General features: G+C 60.0%; 7 protein-coding genes and 1 non-coding gene across 8 annotated transcripts; 2 read left to right on the top strand and 6 right to left on the bottom strand.

Moving 5' to 3' along the window:
• Window positions 1-420: 420 nt before the first annotated feature.
• On the bottom strand, window positions 421-3039 carry SPSK_08556 (uncharacterized protein; the record flags this gene model as incomplete). Its single annotated transcript, XM_016735149.1, has 1 exon — window positions 421-3039. One exon carries the CDS (start codon window positions 3037-3039, stop codon window positions 421-423), a length of 2619 nt encoding a protein of 872 aa, XP_016586947.1.
• A 1171-nt stretch (window positions 3040-4210) lies between these two features.
• On the top strand, window positions 4211-7485 carry SPSK_08411 (nitrate reductase (NADH); the record flags this gene model as incomplete). Its single annotated transcript, XM_016735009.1, has 3 exons — window positions 4211-6350; window positions 6414-7373; window positions 7445-7485. The coding sequence occupies 3 exons, from the start codon at window positions 4211-4213 to the stop codon at window positions 7483-7485; spliced, it is 3141 nt and encodes a 1046-aa protein (XP_016586946.1).
• Window positions 7486-7724: 239 nt separating this feature from the next.
• On the bottom strand, window positions 7725-8849 carry SPSK_09459 (alcohol dehydrogenase, zinc-containing; the record flags this gene model as incomplete). Its single annotated transcript, XM_016736031.1, has 2 exons — window positions 7725-8746; window positions 8804-8849. The coding sequence occupies 2 exons, from the start codon at window positions 8847-8849 to the stop codon at window positions 7725-7727; spliced, it is 1068 nt and encodes a 355-aa protein (XP_016586945.1).
• A 499-nt stretch (window positions 8850-9348) lies between these two features.
• On the top strand, window positions 9349-9442 carry SPSK_11269. Its single transcript has one exon. It is a non-coding gene; the product is annotated as a tRNA-Pro (tRNA).
• A 604-nt stretch (window positions 9443-10046) lies between these two features.
• On the bottom strand, window positions 10047-10727 carry SPSK_09805 (uncharacterized protein; the record flags this gene model as incomplete). Its single annotated transcript, XM_016736375.1, has 2 exons — window positions 10047-10618; window positions 10694-10727. The coding sequence occupies 2 exons, from the start codon at window positions 10725-10727 to the stop codon at window positions 10047-10049; spliced, it is 606 nt and encodes a 201-aa protein (XP_016586944.1).
• A 136-nt stretch (window positions 10728-10863) lies between these two features.
• On the bottom strand, window positions 10864-11335 carry SPSK_09965 (uncharacterized protein; the record flags this gene model as incomplete). Its single annotated transcript, XM_016736530.1, has 2 exons — window positions 10864-11189; window positions 11248-11335. The coding sequence occupies 2 exons, from the start codon at window positions 11333-11335 to the stop codon at window positions 10864-10866; spliced, it is 414 nt and encodes a 137-aa protein (XP_016586943.1).
• Window positions 11336-12357: 1022 nt separating this feature from the next.
• On the bottom strand, window positions 12358-13228 carry SPSK_09673 (dienelactone hydrolase family protein; the record flags this gene model as incomplete). Its single annotated transcript, XM_016736245.1, has 2 exons — window positions 12358-12931; window positions 12969-13228. The coding sequence occupies 2 exons, from the start codon at window positions 13226-13228 to the stop codon at window positions 12358-12360; spliced, it is 834 nt and encodes a 277-aa protein (XP_016586942.1).
• Window positions 13229-14357: 1129 nt separating this feature from the next.
• On the bottom strand, window positions 14358-19793 carry SPSK_08282 (uncharacterized protein; the record flags this gene model as incomplete). Its single annotated transcript, XM_016734886.1, has 1 exon — window positions 14358-19793. The coding sequence occupies one exon, from the start codon at window positions 19791-19793 to the stop codon at window positions 14358-14360; it is 5436 nt and encodes a 1811-aa protein (XP_016586941.1).
• Window positions 19794-20034: the final 241 nt, after the last annotated feature.

Below are 20034 nucleotides of genomic sequence, written 5' to 3'. Positions count from 1 at the left end.
TCTCGTCTTCTGCTCTGTTGGTGACGCACCTTTGAATGTTGCCATCGGCATCGACAATAACGTTTTCTGGCTGCAAACCGCCGTGATCCAAGGCAAACGCCGTTTCAGACATGCCTTCGTCGCCGAGGACAGTAGAGAGAAGACGTTGCTGAACAAGGCAGCCTTGGTCGGAGAGGCCTAGGAGGTTTCCGTCCTGGACGCGTTTACGTCGATTCGCCATTGCTGGACGACTTGTTGGCCAACTTCCGGCCTCGACAAGAACGTACTACGTCGCAAGGGAATTACTGGCAAGAGAGATATTTCTATCTTTTTGACAACCGAGGCAAACAAAAAGTAAAAAAACAACGAAAAAGAAAGCACGGTGTGATTTCATAGACGCATAAACGCAGCTCACTATAAATGCCGGCACATTTCCCTGCTTCACTCGTCGGGCACATCTATACCCAAACCCCCGTGAACTTTCCTCATATGTGGGTAGATGTGATCCTTACTGAACACGCCGAGACAGACCCAGCAGATGTGTGCGCCGCACGAGCACGAGATGTGGTTGCAGCCGTCACGCTTTTCGATCAAGGTGGAGCACTTTGGACACGACTTGATACCAAGTTCTCGTTTCGCCTTTTCCAGCGCGGCGTAGCCACCCGAGGCCCATTCCCGGTGATCGGCACAGCTGAGACCCTCGTGCGCCACATGGCAGGCCCGACAGACGGGCGCGATGCACGCAGGGCAGGTAAAGAGCGTTGTGGCGGCCGACGCGGCCGTCTTTGACACGCGGTAGATCTGCCCGCAGTCGGGCGTCGGGCAGTTCCGCAGGGCGTCGGTGTGGCGGACGACGTAGGCCCGGAAGGCAGATTCCAGCACGGTTTCGAGCACCACCGACGACAGGTGTGCCTCCAGGGTCGGCAGCGCCAGCAGCGTGTCGCACGTGGCCGCGTCGCCTACGCACCGGATCCCCGGGGCGGACTCCGCACCGGCCTGGCACATCTCGCCAAAGCAGTCACGGCAGTACCAGTGCTGGCATGGCGTGCGGACGGCGTTCTCGGCCTCGCCCCAGCAGACGGCGCAGGTGGCGGGTACAACGTCGGCGGCAGTCACCGCCACGGCAGTCATGGGTGGCACCTTTTGCAGCCCGCGCACCATCGCCAAGATTGTCTGGTGCTCGCTTGCACTGCAGGACACCACGAGGATCCGCTTCGGCGTCGACACAATGTCCATCCGCGCCTTGTCGGGCCCGACGGCCTCCGCAATGGCCCGTAGCCCACCCTGCGCGGCCCACGCGAGCTGCGCGCGGTCCAGTGCGATGGCCACATCTTTGGTCTCTGGACCGTTTGCCGGTTGTGTCGGTTGTGTCGGCCGGGCCACGGCGTGGACCAGGGCCGCCACGCCGTCGATGGTTCGTCGCTGGCGCTCCCGCGTGCCCACCACACGCAGCTCACACCGTCGCCAGTCGTAGAGGAACGCCACAAGATGCTTCTTCTCCAGGGCCTTGAGCTGCCCGCGGATGCGCACGCCCCTGTCGCCTGTGCCGCTCCGAGACGAAAATTCCGGCAGCCAGAGCGGCGTGGGCGGGCCGTTGTGGTCGAGTGACGGGTCGACGGCCAGGGCGCCGGCCACGACCGTTTCGAGCGTGGCTTTGGCCGTCGCCACGTCGTGCCGCACCGTGCCCTCGACTTTCAGCACGCGGAACCCGTTGTTGGCTGGAAACGCGGTGAAATTGACGTGGCGAGGCTTCCAGTCGTGGACGGCATGGTCCGTGACGGTGCTGGCCACGGCACCGTAGACAGTGTCGGCGACCTTGAGCCGCGCCGTGTGGACGAGCTGCACGGTGAGCGTGTCGCGCTCGTTCAGGGGCAGCGGCTTGTTGTGGAACAGGTCGACGGCGCGGGCGGCGTCCGCCTCGTATACGTACCGCGCCGTCGCCTTGTACCGCTTGCCCGCGGCCAGCGCCCCGGTGCTGTTCTCCGACCACTCGAGCGGGCCAGCACCGAGAAGCAGCGACTGGATGGACGCGCTCGCCGTGGCAAAGTCGGCACCCGCGCCAGCGGGCGTGGACTGCATATTGACCTGCAGGCGCAGGAGACGGTCGCCAATCTGCTGCGTAACGTCCCGTGCGGCCGCCTGGTCGGGCACATCGCCCAGTGTGACGGTGTACACAGTGGTTCCACCGGACCGGGTCCGGCGAAACGATCCCGTGGTGCTGTACTTGACCAGGCATTTCTGGCCACAGACTGTGTAGATACCGGTCCGAAACCGCTCTGCAACCGTGTTTGCGGCGGCTCGGGTCGCAAACTCGAGCCACACCATCTGCGTCGGCTTGTGCCACGAGACAAACACCTTTTTCGAGTCCACGCGTCCCAGGCTCGTGCTCGCGGCAGCTGCTGCGGCGGCCGCCGTGAGCGCAATGTTGCTGCTGACGGCGACGGCCGACATCCCATCGTTGCCGGCCTTTGACAGCGCCGTGCACAGCCGCGTCGCAAACTGCGGATCCTCGACCTGTACGTCGGCCTGGCAGTGTCCCGGTTCGTCGTTGGAGGGGGGGATGACGCGTATGTCGGCGTCCCTCACCAGCAGGGCGTGCTCCGGTGGGACAAGACGGAGTAGCAGAGCAGCGACCGAGTCCGGTGTCGACGTCGCCGGCAGGCCCTGCATGCGCACCGCGGAGAAGTCCGAGGCAAACCGCACTTTGGCGACAGTCGCCCCAGCCCCAAACGTGACCACAGCACCGCCCAGCACGCGACACCCGTCGTCCTCCTCGTCCTTGTCCGTGTCAGCGGGTCCGTCGTCGCCGCTCGCCTCTGCTACGGGAACCTCGTGCGAAAACACGCAGTCCGCACCGTTCAAACAGCGTCCTCGCTGAAAAAACTTGCAAGGGACCCATGCACGGACAGGGGCTGCCGGCCCGACGGAGGGAGGCAGCGTTGGTGCTGCTGCAATGGTTGCATCGTCACTCGGCTTGTCGTGTCGGAACCCGCAGGAGTCGCCATTCCGGCAACGTCCTCGTGCGAAGAAGTGGCATGGCGGTGGATGCTGGCGATCCATTCTCGTGTCGCTATTTTCTGGGGTTGATGAACGGTTCCGGGAGCGTTCTTCTCGTTTCTGTTGGGCATGGAGGGGAGACAACGACAGAAATGTGTTTGCTGATCGATCTCGAGACGGCACCGCCACTGCTCGCGGCCTGACTCCAGGGAATATGGACAAGGCACTGAAATATGCAAAAAATACCCCGCGGGCGCCAGCCTTCGTATATTGGTCTCCCATGTCCAATCATCGACCCAGGGCTGTGGAATGTGCAAAACGCAGAGCATACACCAAAGCAAGATCGCAGCACTCGTACGACCAGGCCCCTCGACGGACCCTCGACGGGAGACGACAGTGATCCCGCGAGTTGATGACATGATAACGCCGCAAGCGGCGTCTCATCTAAAAACTTCAACAGGAAGTGTGTCGTCTCGTCCTCGTTGACCAACTGTACATAGAGTAACGGCCGGTGACCGCTACCACATCAGTTTCTACGGACAGTGTGATGGAAATCATCACGGATCGTGTTGGCGGGTGTGAGCGTCAGTGTCCACGAAACGCACGTCGAATATACGCCCACAAGGTGGCTATGACGGCCCACGCCTCCTAACTGTACTGTTTGGACAGCAGCGCCGGGAGCCCTCTGCAATGCCCTCTACGATGCCCCGTCGATTCCCCGCTGATGCCCACGGAGTTGACTGAGCAGCTTTGGCCGCCGGAAACGTGCCAGGCCAGACACCAGCGGCCCGTGCCTAAGTGGTAAGGGTGCCTGATGGCGGCCCGCTGAACCACCACCGACGCCAGTACACCTTTTCTTGGCTTCGACGAAAGTCTCTGGCTTTTCACGCAGCAACGGCAAAGATGGCGTGGAGGGGAATGCGGATTATCCCTCTGGCATATATTTTACATGGGGTTTGGAGACAAAAGTTCTGTCGCCTGTACTGGCTTCCCCGCCTTCCCAATGCCACCACTGACGCGGTATGTCTCGCTTATTTGGTTCTGTCTGGAAACTAGGCGCAGATGACGCATAGTAAACGTCATTTTCGGGTGTCTCCGCGGAGATTGATATTCTTATAACAACGCCGGGGATGCAAGGCCCAGCACATAATAGGCAGTCGACGCCGCTTCGTTGTGAACAAGTCCGGATCATTGAAATCATTGAATTCCACCGCAACGTTACGACATTCTAGACATGGCCCCGTTCAACCCTCATCCGGGATCCTCGCCCGAGGCGATCGCCAACGAGCCAAATTGGACCAGTCGGCACAACCACCGCATTGGATTTCGGAACCGCGACGGCCGAATACCAGGGCTCAGCGACAGCTATGGCGACTATGTGCAGGAAATCGAGAGGTCCAGGGAAGACCTGGCTGCCCTAGAGCGTGAGAAAAAGGAGGGCCAGCTGGTCGATTTTCGGGAGGTCATCCAGCGCCAGGAGGATTTTCACCTACGCCACCCAGAGTATCGCTCGCTCGGCTGGCGCTATGTGCTTAATACTACAGAGGACTGGATGAAGCAGCAGCAGAAGTGGCCGGCGAATGCAAGCAAGCGACAGACAAACGAGGGAACGCAATCGCGAGGAACGAACGAAAGCGGCACAACGCAGGCAGACGAGCAAACGACCAAGGACGACAGCCAAGACCAAGACAGCGGCCATGCGGACAAAGACACGTACAGCCCAAAAGAGCAAGCCTTCTTGGAAACCCTCCTGCGAGAGAAACAGTACATGTCGACGCTCCAGGTCAACGACGGCCGTCGAGCGGCACCGCGCCTTGCGAATAGGACGACGATTTCCATTGACGAGCAGGACCAGTTCACGCCCGACAACTGGCTGCCCCGCTCATCCGACCTCATCCGCCTGACCGGCAAACATCCCCTGAACGCGGAGCCGCATCTGTCGCACCTCTTCGACGCCGGGCTCATCACGCCGAATGAACTCCATTATGTGCGCAACCACGGCGCCGTGCCGAGGCTCCTGTGGGAGTTCCACCGGCTGGACATTGCGTGCGGCGCGAAAACCGTGTCGCTCTCCATGGACGAGCTCAAGGACAGCTACGACACCATCAACATTCCTGTCCTCCTGGCGTGTGACGGCAACCGCCGCAAGGAGCTGAACCAGATCCGCAAGAGCAAAGGCTTCAACTGGGGCGCGGGGGCCGCCAGCTGCGCGTACTGGAAGGGCCCGCTGCTGCGCGACGTCTTGCTGTCGTCGGGCGTCCTGGAGGCGCTGCCGACCGAAGACGACGGCCAGACCCGGCACTGGGTCAACTTTGCCGGGGCGGACACGCCCAGCGCGGGCCGCTACGAAACGTGCATCCCGCTCGCCTACGCCATGGACCCGACGAACGACGTCCTGCTGGCCTACCAGATGAACGACCTCTTTTTGCCGCCGGACCACGGCTACCCCGTCCGCCTGATCATACCGGGCTACGTCGGCGGCCGCTGTGTGAAGTGGCTGTCCAAGGTGTGGATCACGGCGACAGAGAACCGCTCGCACTACCACATCTGGGACAACCGTGTGCTCCCCGGCTTCGTCACGGACATGGACGGCGCGTTCGCCAAGGCCATGTTCCACCATCCCGACACGCTCTGCAACGAGCAGAGCCTCAATTCGGTGATTGTCAAGCCCGCGCACGGGGAAACGGTGCCGCTGGCCGAGGCGCGCAAAGGCCGCACTTACCGCGTCGCAGGGTATGCGTACGGCGGCGGCGGGCACGCGGTCCAGCGGGTGGAAGTCTCCCTGGATGGCGGCAGCACGTGGCTGTATTGCGTGCGCACGCTGCCCGACTACCCGATCCGGCACGGCCACAAGTTTTGGACCTGGCTGCACTGGCACGTCGACGTCGACGTGGTGCAGCTCGTGGGCGCGCAGAGCATCACGGTCCGCTGCTTCGACGTCTTCAAGAACACGCAGCCGGAGAAGCCCAACTGGAACATTATGGGCATGATGAACAACTGCCACTACGTCGTCCAGGCGGAGCCGGTGGAACGCCCCGACTCGGACATGCTGGCTGTGCTGTTCAGGCACCCCGTCGAGCCAGGAACGGGCGACGGCGGCTGGATGCAGCCCAGCGCGGAGAACCAGATTGCCGCGGCGCAGCAGGCGTCGGCGGTGCCGGAGAAGCAGTTCACGCGCGACGAGATCGAGAAGCACGGCCAAGAGGACGACTGCTGGCTCGTCGTCGATGGCCGGGTGTACGACGCGACGAGTGTGCTGCGCTGGCATCCCGGCGGCAAAGCGGCCATCCTGGCACATGCTGGCAAGGTCCACCAGCAAACGACGGACGAGTTTGCGAGCATCCACGACGACTACGCCTATGCGAAGCTGAATGGTACGTGAGGTAGTGAGATTCCAGCGAAGGCACAGGCAAATGCTGACTGTGATGAAAACAAAGAATGCGCTCTAGGGTCGGTGACGGACAAGGCACGGCAGTTTATCCAGCAGACTGCGGAGGCTGCCGCCAAGGAACAGGCGACGGCCGACGAGGGCAGACCCAGCGGGCTGGCCATACAAAAACACCGATGGGTGCCCGTCCGGCTGGTCGACCGCCGCGACATTTCGCACGACACGCGCAAGTATACGTTCCAGCTGCCGGACGGCAAGGACACCCTGGGACTCGGCACCTGCCAACACATCCTGATCGGCTTCCACATGCAAGACCGCATGCTCGTCCGGAGCTACACCCCGACGCGGCCCTTGCTGCCCGCGCTGCCAAGCGGCCAGGCCAATACCACGGCGAAACGCCAAGCGAACGACGACGACGACGACGACGACGACGACGACGACACAGAGTCCGTGCGGGATGGCCACGGCACGTTCGAGCTGACGGTGAAGACGTACTTTCCGGACGTGTCGCAGCCGGGCGGTGCCATGTCCAACATTCTTGATTGCGTCCCACTGGGCGAGGAGGTGGAGATGCGCGGACCGACCGGCGAGATCACGTACGACGGCCACGGAGCCTTTACCATCGAGGGCCGCGCGCGGCGCTTTGCCCGCGTGTCGCTCGTGCTGGGCGGCTCGGGCGTGACGCCGGGGTTTGCCCTGATCGCACGCATCCTGCTCACGAGCGGCGACGAGACGCAGCTGCGCGTCATCGACGCCAACAAGGCAGAGGGTGACATCCTGCTTCGAGACGAGCTCGATGCCCTGGCCAAGAACGCAGCGAGCCGGGACCAGCAACAGATGAAGATTACGCACATTCTGAGCCACGCCGACAAAGCGTGGCAGGGGCGGCGCGGCCACGTCGACGCCGGTCTGATCCGGGAGACCTTGTTTGCGCCGGCCGAGGACAGCGTCGTGTTCTTGTGCGGACCACCCGCCATGATTCAGAATGCGGTGCTGCCAGTCCTGAGAGGTGAGTTGGAACCATTATCGATTGCGCCGTCCTACGTTGCGTATCCCTGCTTGTTGCTAACAATGGTTTAGATTGGGGTTATACGGAAGACGAAAACATGTATGGTTTTTAAAAGGCGAGGACATGGGGCCGCAGTCACGTTCCCAAGCAAAGTAGATCCTGGCCAAAAAGAATGTTTAAAGTTTATTATTTTATAATTTGCCGGATATGTACCGACCTCGCCCTTATCGTTTAATAACATACGAGAATCTAGAAAAACACCACCAGCCTTGCAACACACACATTCAAACACCTCGCTCATCGTACCTTGATACTGCCCATGTCATCCTATGCACATCCACCCCGCCTACCCTAGTCAAACACAATGGCCGCCTTGATGACGGTCTTGTTGGCCATGGCGTCCAGACACTCCTGCCACTGCTCAATCCGGTATGTCTTGTTGACAATGCCCGTGACGGCGACGCGGCCGCGCGTCAGGTAGTCAAGGGCCGCGGGGAACTTGTGCGTCTGGCTAAACGAGCCCAGGATGGTGATTTCGTCTTTGAAGATCTTGTTGGGCGCGAACGCGACCGTGTCGGCGTCGTTGTACACGCCGTACACGACGAGCGTGCCGGCCTTGGCGACGTAGTCGATGGCCTGCGCGAGAATGGCGGCGCTGCCGGTGGCCTCGACGACAATGTCGAAGCCGTAGGGGTTGTCACTTCGGAGCGCCGCCAGCGCCTGGGCCGACGCCGCCGCGTCGCGGGGCAGCTCGACAAACTCGTCGGCCGCCTGGAGCGACCGGGCCACGTCCAGTTTCGGGCCGGGCGGCGCGGCCAGCACCGTGCGGCAGCCGCCGTTCGCGCGCAGCATCTGGGCCAGCACGAGTCCCGTGGGCCCCGCGCCCAACACCAGGACGGTCGAGCCCATTGCGGGCGCAATGCGGTCGAGCCCGTGGGCGGCGCACGCGGCCGGCTCGAGCAGCGTCGCGTCGGCGTCGGTCAGCGTGTCGCTGCGGAGCAAAAAGACGCGATGCGCCGGGTACGCGGCGTACTCGGCAAAGCCGCCGTCGACCACGACGCCGTGCGCGACAAAGCGCTCGCAAAACAGCTCTTGGCCGCGCCGGCAGTAGTGGCACGACGCGCACACTTCCGAGTTGTCGGCGACGACGCGGTCGCCCACCGCAAAGCCAGACACCGCGCTGCCAAACGCAGCGACGACGCCCACCGTCTCATGGCCCGGCACCAGGGGAAAGACGGCACCAAATTCGCCGTGGTGGATGTGGACGTCGGTGCCGCAGACGCCGCAGGCTTTGACTTTGATCAAGACGTCGTGGGGGCGGACGGGGGGGAGGGCTTTGGTGACGACGGAGAAGTTGCGGGCAGAGGCATATTCTAGATGTCGTCAGTGAGGGACACACGATACATGGCACATGCACATCGGAGACAGACCTAGCGCCCGCATGGAGCTGGGCAGGTTGAATTTGTCGAGGCTCATGGCGGTGAGTGGACAGTGGAGAGGTGAGACGGTGTACGACGATGGGAGAGCAGTGGTTGAGAGGCTAATTATAGTTGCTTATTTAGTCAGGCATCTGCTGATCACAGCCACGTTCGAGTTGTTGATTTACTGCCAAAACAGGAGACAACGGGACAAGGAGACGAGACGCAATCTTGCAGCTTCCCTACTCCAACCATTCCCACACTGCACGTTGTGCGGGGAAGAGGGGAAAGAATGCCCATTACAACGCAAAACCCACGATCACAACTTAAGCCATCAACCACAGCTCAGCCATGACCACGATTCGTGGCGCCCGATGCCTGTCGCCATCATGCCCATTGTCTATGTCTTCTATCTGGAAATGTTTGGCCGCGAGGCTGACACGACAGGAGCACGTGGAGACGGCAGCAGAGTTGGAATTCCCACATGGTATCCTCCTAGTAAACCTCTAGTTAGCCCGACCGGAACAACAGGCGCAGCAGCAGCAGCAGCACGACCAGGACTGTTGGTCTAGTGGTATGATTCTCGCTTAGGGAACACCCTGAGTTTGCGAAACTTGCGAGAGGTCCCGTGTTCGATCCACGGACAGTCCCCAGCTTTTTGAAGTCGCCGCGTCGACTTTTTTGGCGGAAACTCGACGATGCGGTTTCTGCTGCAACTTTTTCTTTGCCTTTTTGTACCGGAAATATATCTGTTTCGTGCTTATTCGTGACAACAAGACAGTGGTGCAGACGACCGAGTGTGGTCATTCTTATCTCCAGGAAGCCCATACGTCGATCATGACCACAACTTGGCCCGCCCATGTACGTTGGGCAGAGTCACTGTAACCAAATCGCCGTTCACAAGCTTCAGTTGGGTTATCGTCGCCGGCTTTGTGGTTTCGTCGACTGGACGGCTGTGCAATCGAATGAGTGTAGGCAACCCACAAAAGTCACGTCGCCGTCACTTTGCAAACGACTTCATTGAAAGATAAAAATCACCGGTTTCAGACATCTGACAAAATGCCAGTCCGTCACATTATACCTGTGCTTCTTTGAGACCATGCTTCTGCTTCTGCTTCTGCCACGCCACGTCTCTGACTCGTACTCTCTAGTTCTTCATCTCCCGTTGCATCCATCGATATCCCCAGTGCCTTTATCAGCTGCCTCTCGAGGCCCAGTTTCGTCACCCGTCCGTCACCTTCCACTCGCTCCGAATCTAATCACTCCCTCCACTCACGCCCCCGTCATTGTTCTTGGCCACAAGTCGAACACCTCCGCTGGTGGCCGGACGGTCGACGTCGTCGTCGTCGTCGTCATTCCCCTTGCCAAAGCTGGAAGTAGCCGCCGTATCCGCAGCGGCCGTGGCGATGCGTTCAGCCGTGGCCTTGATCTCCTTGATGAGCGCGACAATGTCCTTGGCCTCGCGTGCTGGGTGTGGTTTGGTCTCTGGCGTGCGCGAATGCAACTGCTGGGCCACAGACTTCTTGCCGTTACTGCCGGCTGGGCACTGGAACGTGTTGGCCTTGGCCGTGCCAGGCGTCTTTGGGACGCGGCACTTTGTGGGCATGACTGTCTTGTAAGGCACTGTCGATGGGCCAGCCAAGGCCGTCGTCGCAAAAGGGGGCCCGGAAAAGCGAGCAGCATCAGTCACCTTGGTCCGTGTCGTCCATAGTTGACTTTCTCCGTAACCTTGCATGCGGACAGTATTGAACTGAACTCTGTTGTGCGGATGCGTGATGCACGCAGGTCTCTCCCATTGTTTGCCACCATTACTGTGGCGTCTGTACCCTGTCGACTTCTACTCCATACACTACGTGCATATGTGAACTACAAAATGGCTTTTTCGTTGTCTGGCAAACACACTTAGAAGCGACACAAGGAACGACGAGTTTTCCATTTTGAGCGAGAAAATGTACTGTCTACTGACAAATAAAAGGTTGGAACTCGACCTACGTTGAGGATGCACGCCTTGCAGTCACCTCGTCCAATCCATCCGACGCCCCCCGGTAGACACCCCATCTCCCGTCGACACCCTACTCGTCCTTGGCAATCTTCTTCCGGTACACCTTGGCAATCACGTCCGGGTTGGGTCCCAGGCCGCCCGCCTTGAGCACGTCCAGCTTCGACACCTTGACGGACCGCACGGCCGGCGCCTGCGCGCGGATGGCGGCCGTGATGCGGCTGACCTCGTCGTCGGGAATGTCGCCGCCAAAGAGGACAAGCTGGGGAACGGCGCGCTGGTCGGCGGGCTTGGTGGCGTTGCTGCCCAGGCCGGCCGCGTTGGCCGTCTGCAGGTTGCCGCCAAAGAGGGCGGGCAGCTCGACCTCGGCGGCGGCCAGGTCGAGGCACGTGTGGACGACTTGAGACGTTAGCAGAAAGCCAGCAAACGAGAAGGGGTGTATGGGTAGTTCACCCACCATCGTAGTCTGGCAGGAGACGCTCGCGGACGGCCTCGGAGACCTTGGCATCACGGCCGAGGCTGGCGACGGGGATGGGAGCGGCCATTGTGGATGTGAAGGATGTGATGATGTTATGTTTGGGAGGTGGTTGTTGTATGAGAGGACGAGCGTTGTCTGTTTCTGTTTCTGTCTTGGGTGATGGTGTCGAGATGTTTCCCTTCAATGGTCACGATGGCCATCCGTCGTCCTATTTATATTTGTTGGTGCTGACCACTGGCCACTTGACAGCTGAGCTTCAGCAACGTCGCCAGCGTGACTTTCGGCAACCCCCGATTCATGCCGTGCCAACCAATATTCGACACCATGCAAAGGGCAGATCATCACATGCAACAGACCGCGTGGATCAGCGACTGGTCAAAAACGTCATAAGTGGGCGTCTATAATATCGCGGACACACGAGCTCCCCAACGGACTACGACTCCGGGACAAGCCAGGGCATATTTCGAGACGCGAGGTCCGCTGCGCCGCACAGACACGTCTGCAGAACGGCCACGGTGCTGTCGAAGAGCTAGCCTCGTCACATTTATGCACAGCTCGAGCTGTCCTCGTCATTGACGTAGTTTGCCATGACGATTTCCGGCGGACACACTCATCTCCAAATTAAATCGGAGAATTGCTAGGTACAGGCGGCGCAATTTGTGCATTTGCAGACGATTCGAGGGCGATCGCTGTCCGTTAAATACGTACGTACAATCCCCCACAGGCTCATCTGTAGCGGATCTCCTATGTCAATCAATTTCAACGTTTATGCTTTGGGGGGTAGAGTGCTATTTGAATTGATTTTCGGTACCGAAGCGCAGCATGGAGCCGCCGGTATAATGGTATAATGGGCAATTGGCCCCTGCTCGGTTCTGGGTAAATTGGTCTGGTGGTCGAGGCTGGGTAAGGGTGGCGTGGCTGTGGGCGGCTCAGAGGCCATTTTCCGTATCACAGTAATGCCGCAAGGCGCCATGCCGTATGATGACACTACTGATATTTCACATTCACAGTATACGAGAACTCAGACTGTCACTTCTTCAACTCGAGCTGCCGGGCATTTTGCTTTGCTCGTCCGTGCCCTTGCCCGCTCTACAGCCACACTGAGAACCACCGCGCCGCCTGCAAGAACGCCTCCTCCTTGGCAAACTTTTGCCGTGGATCCGTCACGTTCACCCGCACACCGAACCCGTGGCTCGTGCCGCCGTATACCGCAAAGCTGTACTCCTGGCCCGAATTTTGCAGCAGCGCCGTAATCTCGGTGCGCCGCGCCGCCGGCATCAACGCGTCCGTCTCGGCCGCCGCGACGCTGGCCGGGCCCTGGATCGCCGCGATCTCTTCGTCGCCGAGCATGCTTGGGTGTGCGGCAAAGACGGCGCGTGCGCCCTGCCCCGGCCGAATCGACGTCGTCGTCAGATTGCTGCCCGCACGGAAGGCGTAGCGTCCGCCAAAGCAATAGCCCGTGGCGCCAACGCGTGTGATGCCCAGGCTGCGGATGTATGCGAGGCCGGCGGCGACAATGGGATCGGTCTGTGCAGGGCCGTGGTCGTTGAGGAAGGCCGTGGTGTTGAACCCGGGCACATTGATGTCACCCGGAGCGGGTGTGCCGTTGAACAAGTCGGGGGCCACCGTCAAGAAGCCGGCACGGGCAAACGAATCGGCGAGGCTGCGTCGGCGGTCAGTGAGTGTGCGGGTGAATGGACTTGGTCGTGCACGGAGCTGGGGGGGGGACATGCAGTTTGTTCTCTGCCAGTTGGATGCCAAAGACGTCCGTCAGGTACAACACAGCCTTGGTGGCATTGCCTTCAGGCTTGGAAATGTACATGTCAAAGCCATTGTGAGCTTCTATCTTGCCGACGGGCGTTCCACTGTGCGCCACAATGGACGTGTCGGCGACGGGGCAGGTGTGCGCCCAAGTCGTAGCGGCTGCAGCGCCGAGGACAATGAGTAGAGACGGAAGCATGTTGGCGGTTATCCCGACAAGCAGGTGGGTTTGGTACAGGTCGAAGTGGTTGCCAACATGGTGTGTGTCGAAAGGGGGGCCATTCTTTTAAAGTCTCTTCATAACGATAGGATGCCCTGAACAGCAAATTTCGGTAGCACCAGAAACGGACGAGCCTATGGTTGCGGGGGAACAGCCGCTGGGCGGTAGAATCGTAAGTTTTGTGATTTCTCGGTAATTCAGTTGCTCGATATTGCATATTGGCGGTCCGTGTCTGAAGCTCTTCCTGAATTCTCTCATCTTATTTCCTCTCTTCGGGTTGCGGTTAAAGGGAGAAAGGACGCAAGAACGTTTTGTAAACGTCTGTCGGTAAATGAGTTAAATGACAAGCGGGTGGGCGTCAACTTGGCATCATCAACTCGATTTGAGACACGCTGCGTAGAGGGCTGGGGCGGCGGGATGGCCGGCGAGAAGGCCTGCGCGTACAGGCGGTTCATGACGAGCAGGAAATAATGTTTGGACCTCGCATGCATTCAATTTCAAACGGGCAACTCAAACGCCTACCACTGGATGAAGAGCGTGCCCATTTTGCCATCGGATACATGAGAAAGCCAGTTGCTGGTGAAGAGAGAATGGCCAGATATGACAATAGGAAAAGAACACAAAAAAGAAAAGGGAGGCAAACCAGTTGATTAAAAGTGCTTGTGTGCGGTCTTTATCCAATTCAATAAAATATACCGTTCCAAAAATATTATCGACCGCAGTGTTGCGGTCAAGTGGTATCAAAGAAAAATAAAAATGCATCCTGGTGGAAAGTCTGCAGCTCGTGGAAACTCCCCACCATTTTCCATCCCACCCCATATCTACCATCTCTATTCTGATTCCGCTTGGTAAAGGATATGGTCAAAAACTTTTGTACACCGTAAAATGGACGCCGTCCTGTCCAAAGGAGAGAAACCCATCTCCAACGCCTAGAATGCTGAGCAAGTGGAAAGTGGAAGAAAGCGGTAATTCAACAAAAGGAAGAGTAATGTAAAACGCTCGCTGACTCCTCCAACATCGTAAAACAAAAAAAAAAAAAAAAACAAAAAAAAAAACCGAAAGGCATCGAATAAAAAAGAGAGAGAGAAGGCCAAGACCAAGTCCAGGCTCATATCCTCTTGACCACTTCGCGCTCCAACAGCTCGACCTCGCCCGTCTCGGCCAGCCGCCGCCGCTCCATCACCCACCGGCTCTCGCTGCTCTCGGCCTCTTCTTCCTTGACGTACGATATGCTGTCCGAGGACCCCTTATGGCGGTGGCCGTGGCCTCTGCCCGGACGGCGCGACGACATGGGAGGGATGGGCGGTGGCGGACCACGGGCGGGGGAGATGGGCGATGCGTCCGCTGTCGGCTGCTGCTGTTGTTGTGGCAGCGGCTGTGGCTGTTGCTGTTGCTGTTGCTGCAGCTGCTGTTGTTGAAGCAGATGTTGCTGCGTCCTCAACCACTCCAGCTGTTTCTGCATCTGCTCCGTCTCGCGCGCCTTGACCTGCAGCTGCTGCTCCAGGTCCAAGACCTCCGAGTCGTGCATTTGTTTGAGGCGCAGCTGCTGGCGCTGGTCCTCGGGCAGGACGGTGTTGTTCTCGCTGGTGCCGGTGCCGTAGCCGTGGCCTGTGTTCGTATTGGTACGGGCACTGCCGCTGCGCTGCAACGGGTTGTGCATCCAGAGCATGGACCCCGAAGCCGAGCTGATGGCACTCTGGCCGCCCCCCACATCCGACTGGCCCACCACCGCTGTGTCCGCCACCGCGTGCGCTTCTGCGTCCGCCCCACCGATCTCGGCAGTCTCAGGCATGGCCTCGGTCATCTCGAGCATCTCGTCGTCCTCCTCCATCACCGGAGGGAAACTGCTCGCCGGAGGGATCGGCGATGTCGGCAACGGCAACATGTTGTTAGCACCATAGCCACTGCCACCTCCGCCACCACTGGTCCCGGGGTGCAGGTTCGTGAGCGTCGGGCTGCCGCACTCACTGCCGTTGTCTGAGTTAAGGTCGCTGCCCGCCGCACCGCGAGGCGAATAGGTGATGCCGCCACCGCCACCGCCACTGCCACTGCCACTGCCGCCACCCGAGGCCGTGCGGTGGTGGTACTGCGCCGGCAGGGGGTACTGTTTGGAGACCAACTGAAGCTGCGACGCCGTCGGTCCAGGAAAGGGCGACGAGGCATTGTCGCGGTCGCCGCGTTCGCGGAGGTCCTTATCTTTGCTCTGCATGAGCATGGGGCTGCCCTCGCGGCTCGAGCTGACACTGCTGCCACCAAAGGTCCGGCTCCGCAGGCGCAGCAGTGCCGACAGGCTGAGGTCGCTGTTGTCACCCTCAGCCAGCAGGGCAAGCTGCGCCAGCCCAGGCGAGCGGAGTTCGCTGCTGCTTCCGTATGGCGGCACCGCCAGAGACATAACGCTGTTACGGTTAGAGTACTCGGAGCGCTCTGTGATGGGCGTGAGGTTGGGCTCGCGGGACACAACGCGGCCAGACGTGCTACGGCCGATGCCATCAGGAATAAAATAGCCGCCATTCGCATACTGGATCCGGTCTATGTCGGCATTCTTGTTATTGTTGCTGTTGCTGCTACTACCGTGGCTGTTGTTGTTGCGTGACGACTGCGGGAGCGGGGCCGAGTAAAAATTGAACTCCTGGCCGTAGAATCCATCCATGTCGTTGGCCAGAACCTCGGCGTTCGCTTCGGCGATAATAGCGTCGTCATCGAGATCATAGTCATCCATATCCTGCGTGTATGCACCAGTGTCGTCATCAAAGTCATACTGATAGTCCATGTCGCGCTCACTGGTGAAAGCGTACGCCAGGTGGGAGGCGGAGCCCGGGCCCGGCAGACCTGCAAGGCCTCCATCCGATCCCAGCACTTGTGCAGCAGTGGCAACGGGTGACGAGACCTCAACGACGCCGCCGTCCGCATCTAGGGTCTGTCCTTGCAGACCCAGACCAGTACCTCGAATGTCGTCCATGTCAAACGCCGGGGGCGAGCTGGTCGGCTCCGGGGAGAAGCGGGTCGACGACGAGTCACGACGGAACTTGCCCGAGGCGGCAGCCTTATAGGCAGCGGCGGCCAGAGCTGCCTGGTATGCGTCAACGCGCTCGGCATCGGTCATGATAGGCGGTAGCTGCCGGCGCAGGGCTGTCAACGAGTCTTCGCTCTTGCGGACAGGTGCAAACTGAGAGGAGAGCAGGGGGACGGACGGGGAGTCCGTAGTCTGCGTCGACTGCGTCGGGGCCATCGGTCCGTGTCTGTCATTCCTGCCGTGTGCCATGCCGGCCACACTCATCGATGTATGAGCGGTCGAGTCGGCGTCTGGAGACTTGTCAGACAACTCAGACGACGGCACATCGGATTCGTGTCGCGCGGAGCCCGAGGCTGGACCAGACGAGGCGGCTTCGATAGCAGCAGCCATGGCGGCGCGTTGGGCCGCTTGGGCCGCGGCAAAGGCACCGGGGATCGGACGACCGTATTCGTCCGTGTCGTCGAGATCAAAGATGGACTCGTCAAACACAGCACCGGACGATTCTGTCTGGCCAAAGTTGAGCTCGTCGGCGAGGCCCTGGTCGTAGTAGAGGTCGTCGCCATAGGAGGTCGGGTTCGAGGCAGGGTTGGGCTGCGCTACGGTATTGTAGTTAACGGTCGTTGGCTGGGGTTGCAAGGTGACCGTAAGTTCGACATTGTCGACCTCGTTTTCGTACTGGTCCATGTCCTCGTGGGAGTCATCACCTCCGTAGTCGTCACCATTAAACGCCTCGTATTCTTGCTCCTCGTAACGCGTATGTACATCATCATTCGAGAGCAAAGAGTGCCCAACTTCCGGTTTCTTGGCGGTATTTGTTTCTGCGCTCGCTCCAGTGTTTGGCACAACGGTATCGGCAACGCCGTGGGGATCGAGAGACGAGAGCGACGAGGCGGAGGGAGGGTAGTTGTCGGGTGTCGCATCTATCGTTAGGGCAAAGCCAATCACACGACCGGCTGCATCACGCGGCGTAGCCGTAACACCAGCACTGGTCGGGCTCACCAGGGACGAGGCGGGGTTGGAGCGCTGGAAGACGAAGCCAGCGAAATTCTCTTGGTCGTTGTCCGGGTCCACGCCTTCTGGATCGTCGTCTTCGGCCTCGATGTGCAACGTGGGCTCATCATCAAGACTCAGCCCGCCGAGACCCGTCTCGGAAACGTCCTCTTCGTCCAGTCCGCTGTGGGGAATCTCTTCTTCGTAATCGTCCTCCGAGCGGAACAGATGGGCATCGTCTTCTTCGTATTCGTCGGCGTCGGCGTTGACGCCCGGTATGCGCTCCTCGAGACCATCGTCGTCCATCATGGCGTCGTAGTCGTAGCCGTCGTCGTCCAAATCGTCAAAGCGCGAGTCGCGCGTGCCCATGCCATCGTCGTCGGAACCGTCGCCGCCGCCGCCTGTGGCCTTTTTCTCGGCTTGCTTCTGCCGGTGGCGCTCCTCAAGCATTTTCTCCTCGCTGGCTGAGCCAATCATAAAACTAAAGCGGGAGGAGGTGCTCTTCATATGCTTCGGCAGCGCAGACGCAGCCACCGAGGCCACCGACGCGGGCGTGGTGGCCGAGGTCGATGGCAGGCCGCTAGTGGTATCGTTTGTGTCTGCGTTGTCGGTGGTGTTGGTGTTGGGCGACAGATCGTCGGATAAGGACACATTGTGCGACCGTGTGGTGCCTGTGGAGGGCGACGATTTCAAGAGGGACGCGACATCGGCCGAGACAACACGCGATCGCGCAGAGGTCGACGCGGTTCGCACAGAGGACGAGGAAGGACCGTCACTGGTGGTGGGTCGCTCTGGCAGGGGCTTCTCGCCAAATGAAAGCGTGCGGTTTTCCTGGAGGGTTTGCAGGGTGTTCTGGGAGGGCATGTGGATGGGGCCGCCTCGCTGCTCCGCCATCGGCTGTGGTTGTCCCTGCGGTTGTCCCTGTGGTTGTCCCTGTGGTTGTATGTGTGCCTGTACTAGTGTCTGTGTCTGTATCTGTGTCTCTGCTGGACCTTGTCCTTGTCCTAGTTTTGGTAATGGGGCCACGGAATTTTGTGTTGCGTCTGGTGTAACCGACGAGTTTCGGCTGGACGGGTAGGAAGAAGAAGATGACGTCGGCTGCGGTGTCGAGTGAGACAGCCGTGCGGAGCTTATGTCTGTGGACCTCAGCTGCGGTGGTGCAGTATCGACGCCGGCGGAGCCTACATTTGAGGAGGAAGGTATGTTGTTGGGGATCTGCGAAGGAACGGGCGCCTGTTTCGAAGAAGGACTGGTCGCCGAATTAGGGCGGGGGCTGCCACCGACATTGGCAATGGCAGCCATAGCCGCTGCGGCCGCAGCCGATGTGGTGACCGCAGGCGCATCCGGTGGAACCGCACGGCGTGGTCCGGGCGCACTAAAATCGTGAACGCGTGTGCCACGGATGGGCACATAAACCGGCCCGTCGGCGTTGGCATTCGACAGGCCGGTGACATCGGAACCACCTACCCCGGTCTTGCGGCGGCCAAGTAAAGTAGACACGGGGTTTTTCCGCAGAAAGGGTAGGCTCTTCTTTGTCCGAGCATTCGCAGCAGCGGCCGCACTCGCCGCGCTGCTGCTTGTTGCACCGTGGGAAGTTCGAGAGCTTTGGTTGTACGCTTCGTTGGCGATATTTGCGGCTGTTGCGGCTGCTGCCGCAGCTGCGGCAGCGGACGACTTGAGATCTGTTGGCGTGACAAAGGACGTTGCTGACTTGCTGCCCGAACGCGGGTCCTTGCCGCCGTTGGCGCCTTGTGCTGATAGATATTGCCGCGATGCGAGGTTCGTGTTGATCGGCGGAGGAGGCGGTTTGGAGCGGGACATGCGTCGCTCGGGCGTGCCGTACACTGCGGGCGAGGACATGGCTGTGGATGTTGGCGACGCTGCCACGTTGGACAGAGAAGAGGACGGCCGCTTCGACGCATTCACTGTTGCTGCTGTTGCCGCAGCCGTCGACAGATCTTGTGCACCGTGCCGCCGGAGATTCGCCAGAGCAACACCGCCGATAAAGCCGGACTCGCTCGTTGTCGCTGGCTGGGGCTGGGGAGAGGGTTCGTTGATCTGAGGTGGAGAGTAGATGCGCGGCGTCGAGTGCACGTTAGGCTGTGTCGATTGGTAAGGAGTTCGTCGGTGGCCGAGCGAGGTCGACGGCGCAGAGTAGGATGGGCCGGCAGGAGGGAGATTCGGTTTCGCGGCCGGGTCGCTGAGGAAGTTGTAGTCGGCGTCGGACGAGGTCCCAATAGAAGACGCGACACGGGTGATCGGTGGGAGAGACGGAGGCATGTTGGACGCGGAGGGCGCTGCTGTTGTTCCTGTCGAAGTAGTTGCCCCTGCCGTGTTGCCTACGGCCGAAGCTGCCGCCGTGACTGTTGCATCGCCCATACTGCCCGTCGATAGCGGCCGCTGTGCGACGGAGTGCTGCGGTTGCTGCTTGTATTGCAGGTCAGGCGGCTCCCATGCTGTCAATTGATCGGTGCCGGGTGGTATAGGGGATGTCGGCGTTGAGTTCGACGCCCCTCGCCGATGGTGGAAGCGGGAGAACATGGTTCGTTTGGCAGAAAAGAGAAAGAAGCAATAAAAGAGATGCGTAATAATCACAACAGAAAAAGCAAAAACGTAATGAGACCGGAATGGGATGGCCGCCAAGACGCGATGACGATAGGGGCGGCCAAACGCGCCAAAGAAGCAAAAAAGATCCAAACAAGAAACAGCTCACAGTCGGCACGCACTCGATGCAAGGACAGGGCTTTGTTCGGGAGACACGAGCAGGGCTGTGTGCATTCGT

The sequence above is a fragment of the Sporothrix schenckii genome (assembly GCF_000961545.1).
Source record: "Sporothrix schenckii 1099-18 chromosome Unknown Cont44, whole genome shotgun sequence".
Taxonomy (NCBI): Eukaryota; Fungi; Ascomycota; class Sordariomycetes; order Ophiostomatales; family Ophiostomataceae; genus Sporothrix; species Sporothrix schenckii.
The sequence above is the reverse complement of the archived record's forward strand: the minus strand, read 5'-3'. Positions and strand labels throughout refer to the sequence as shown.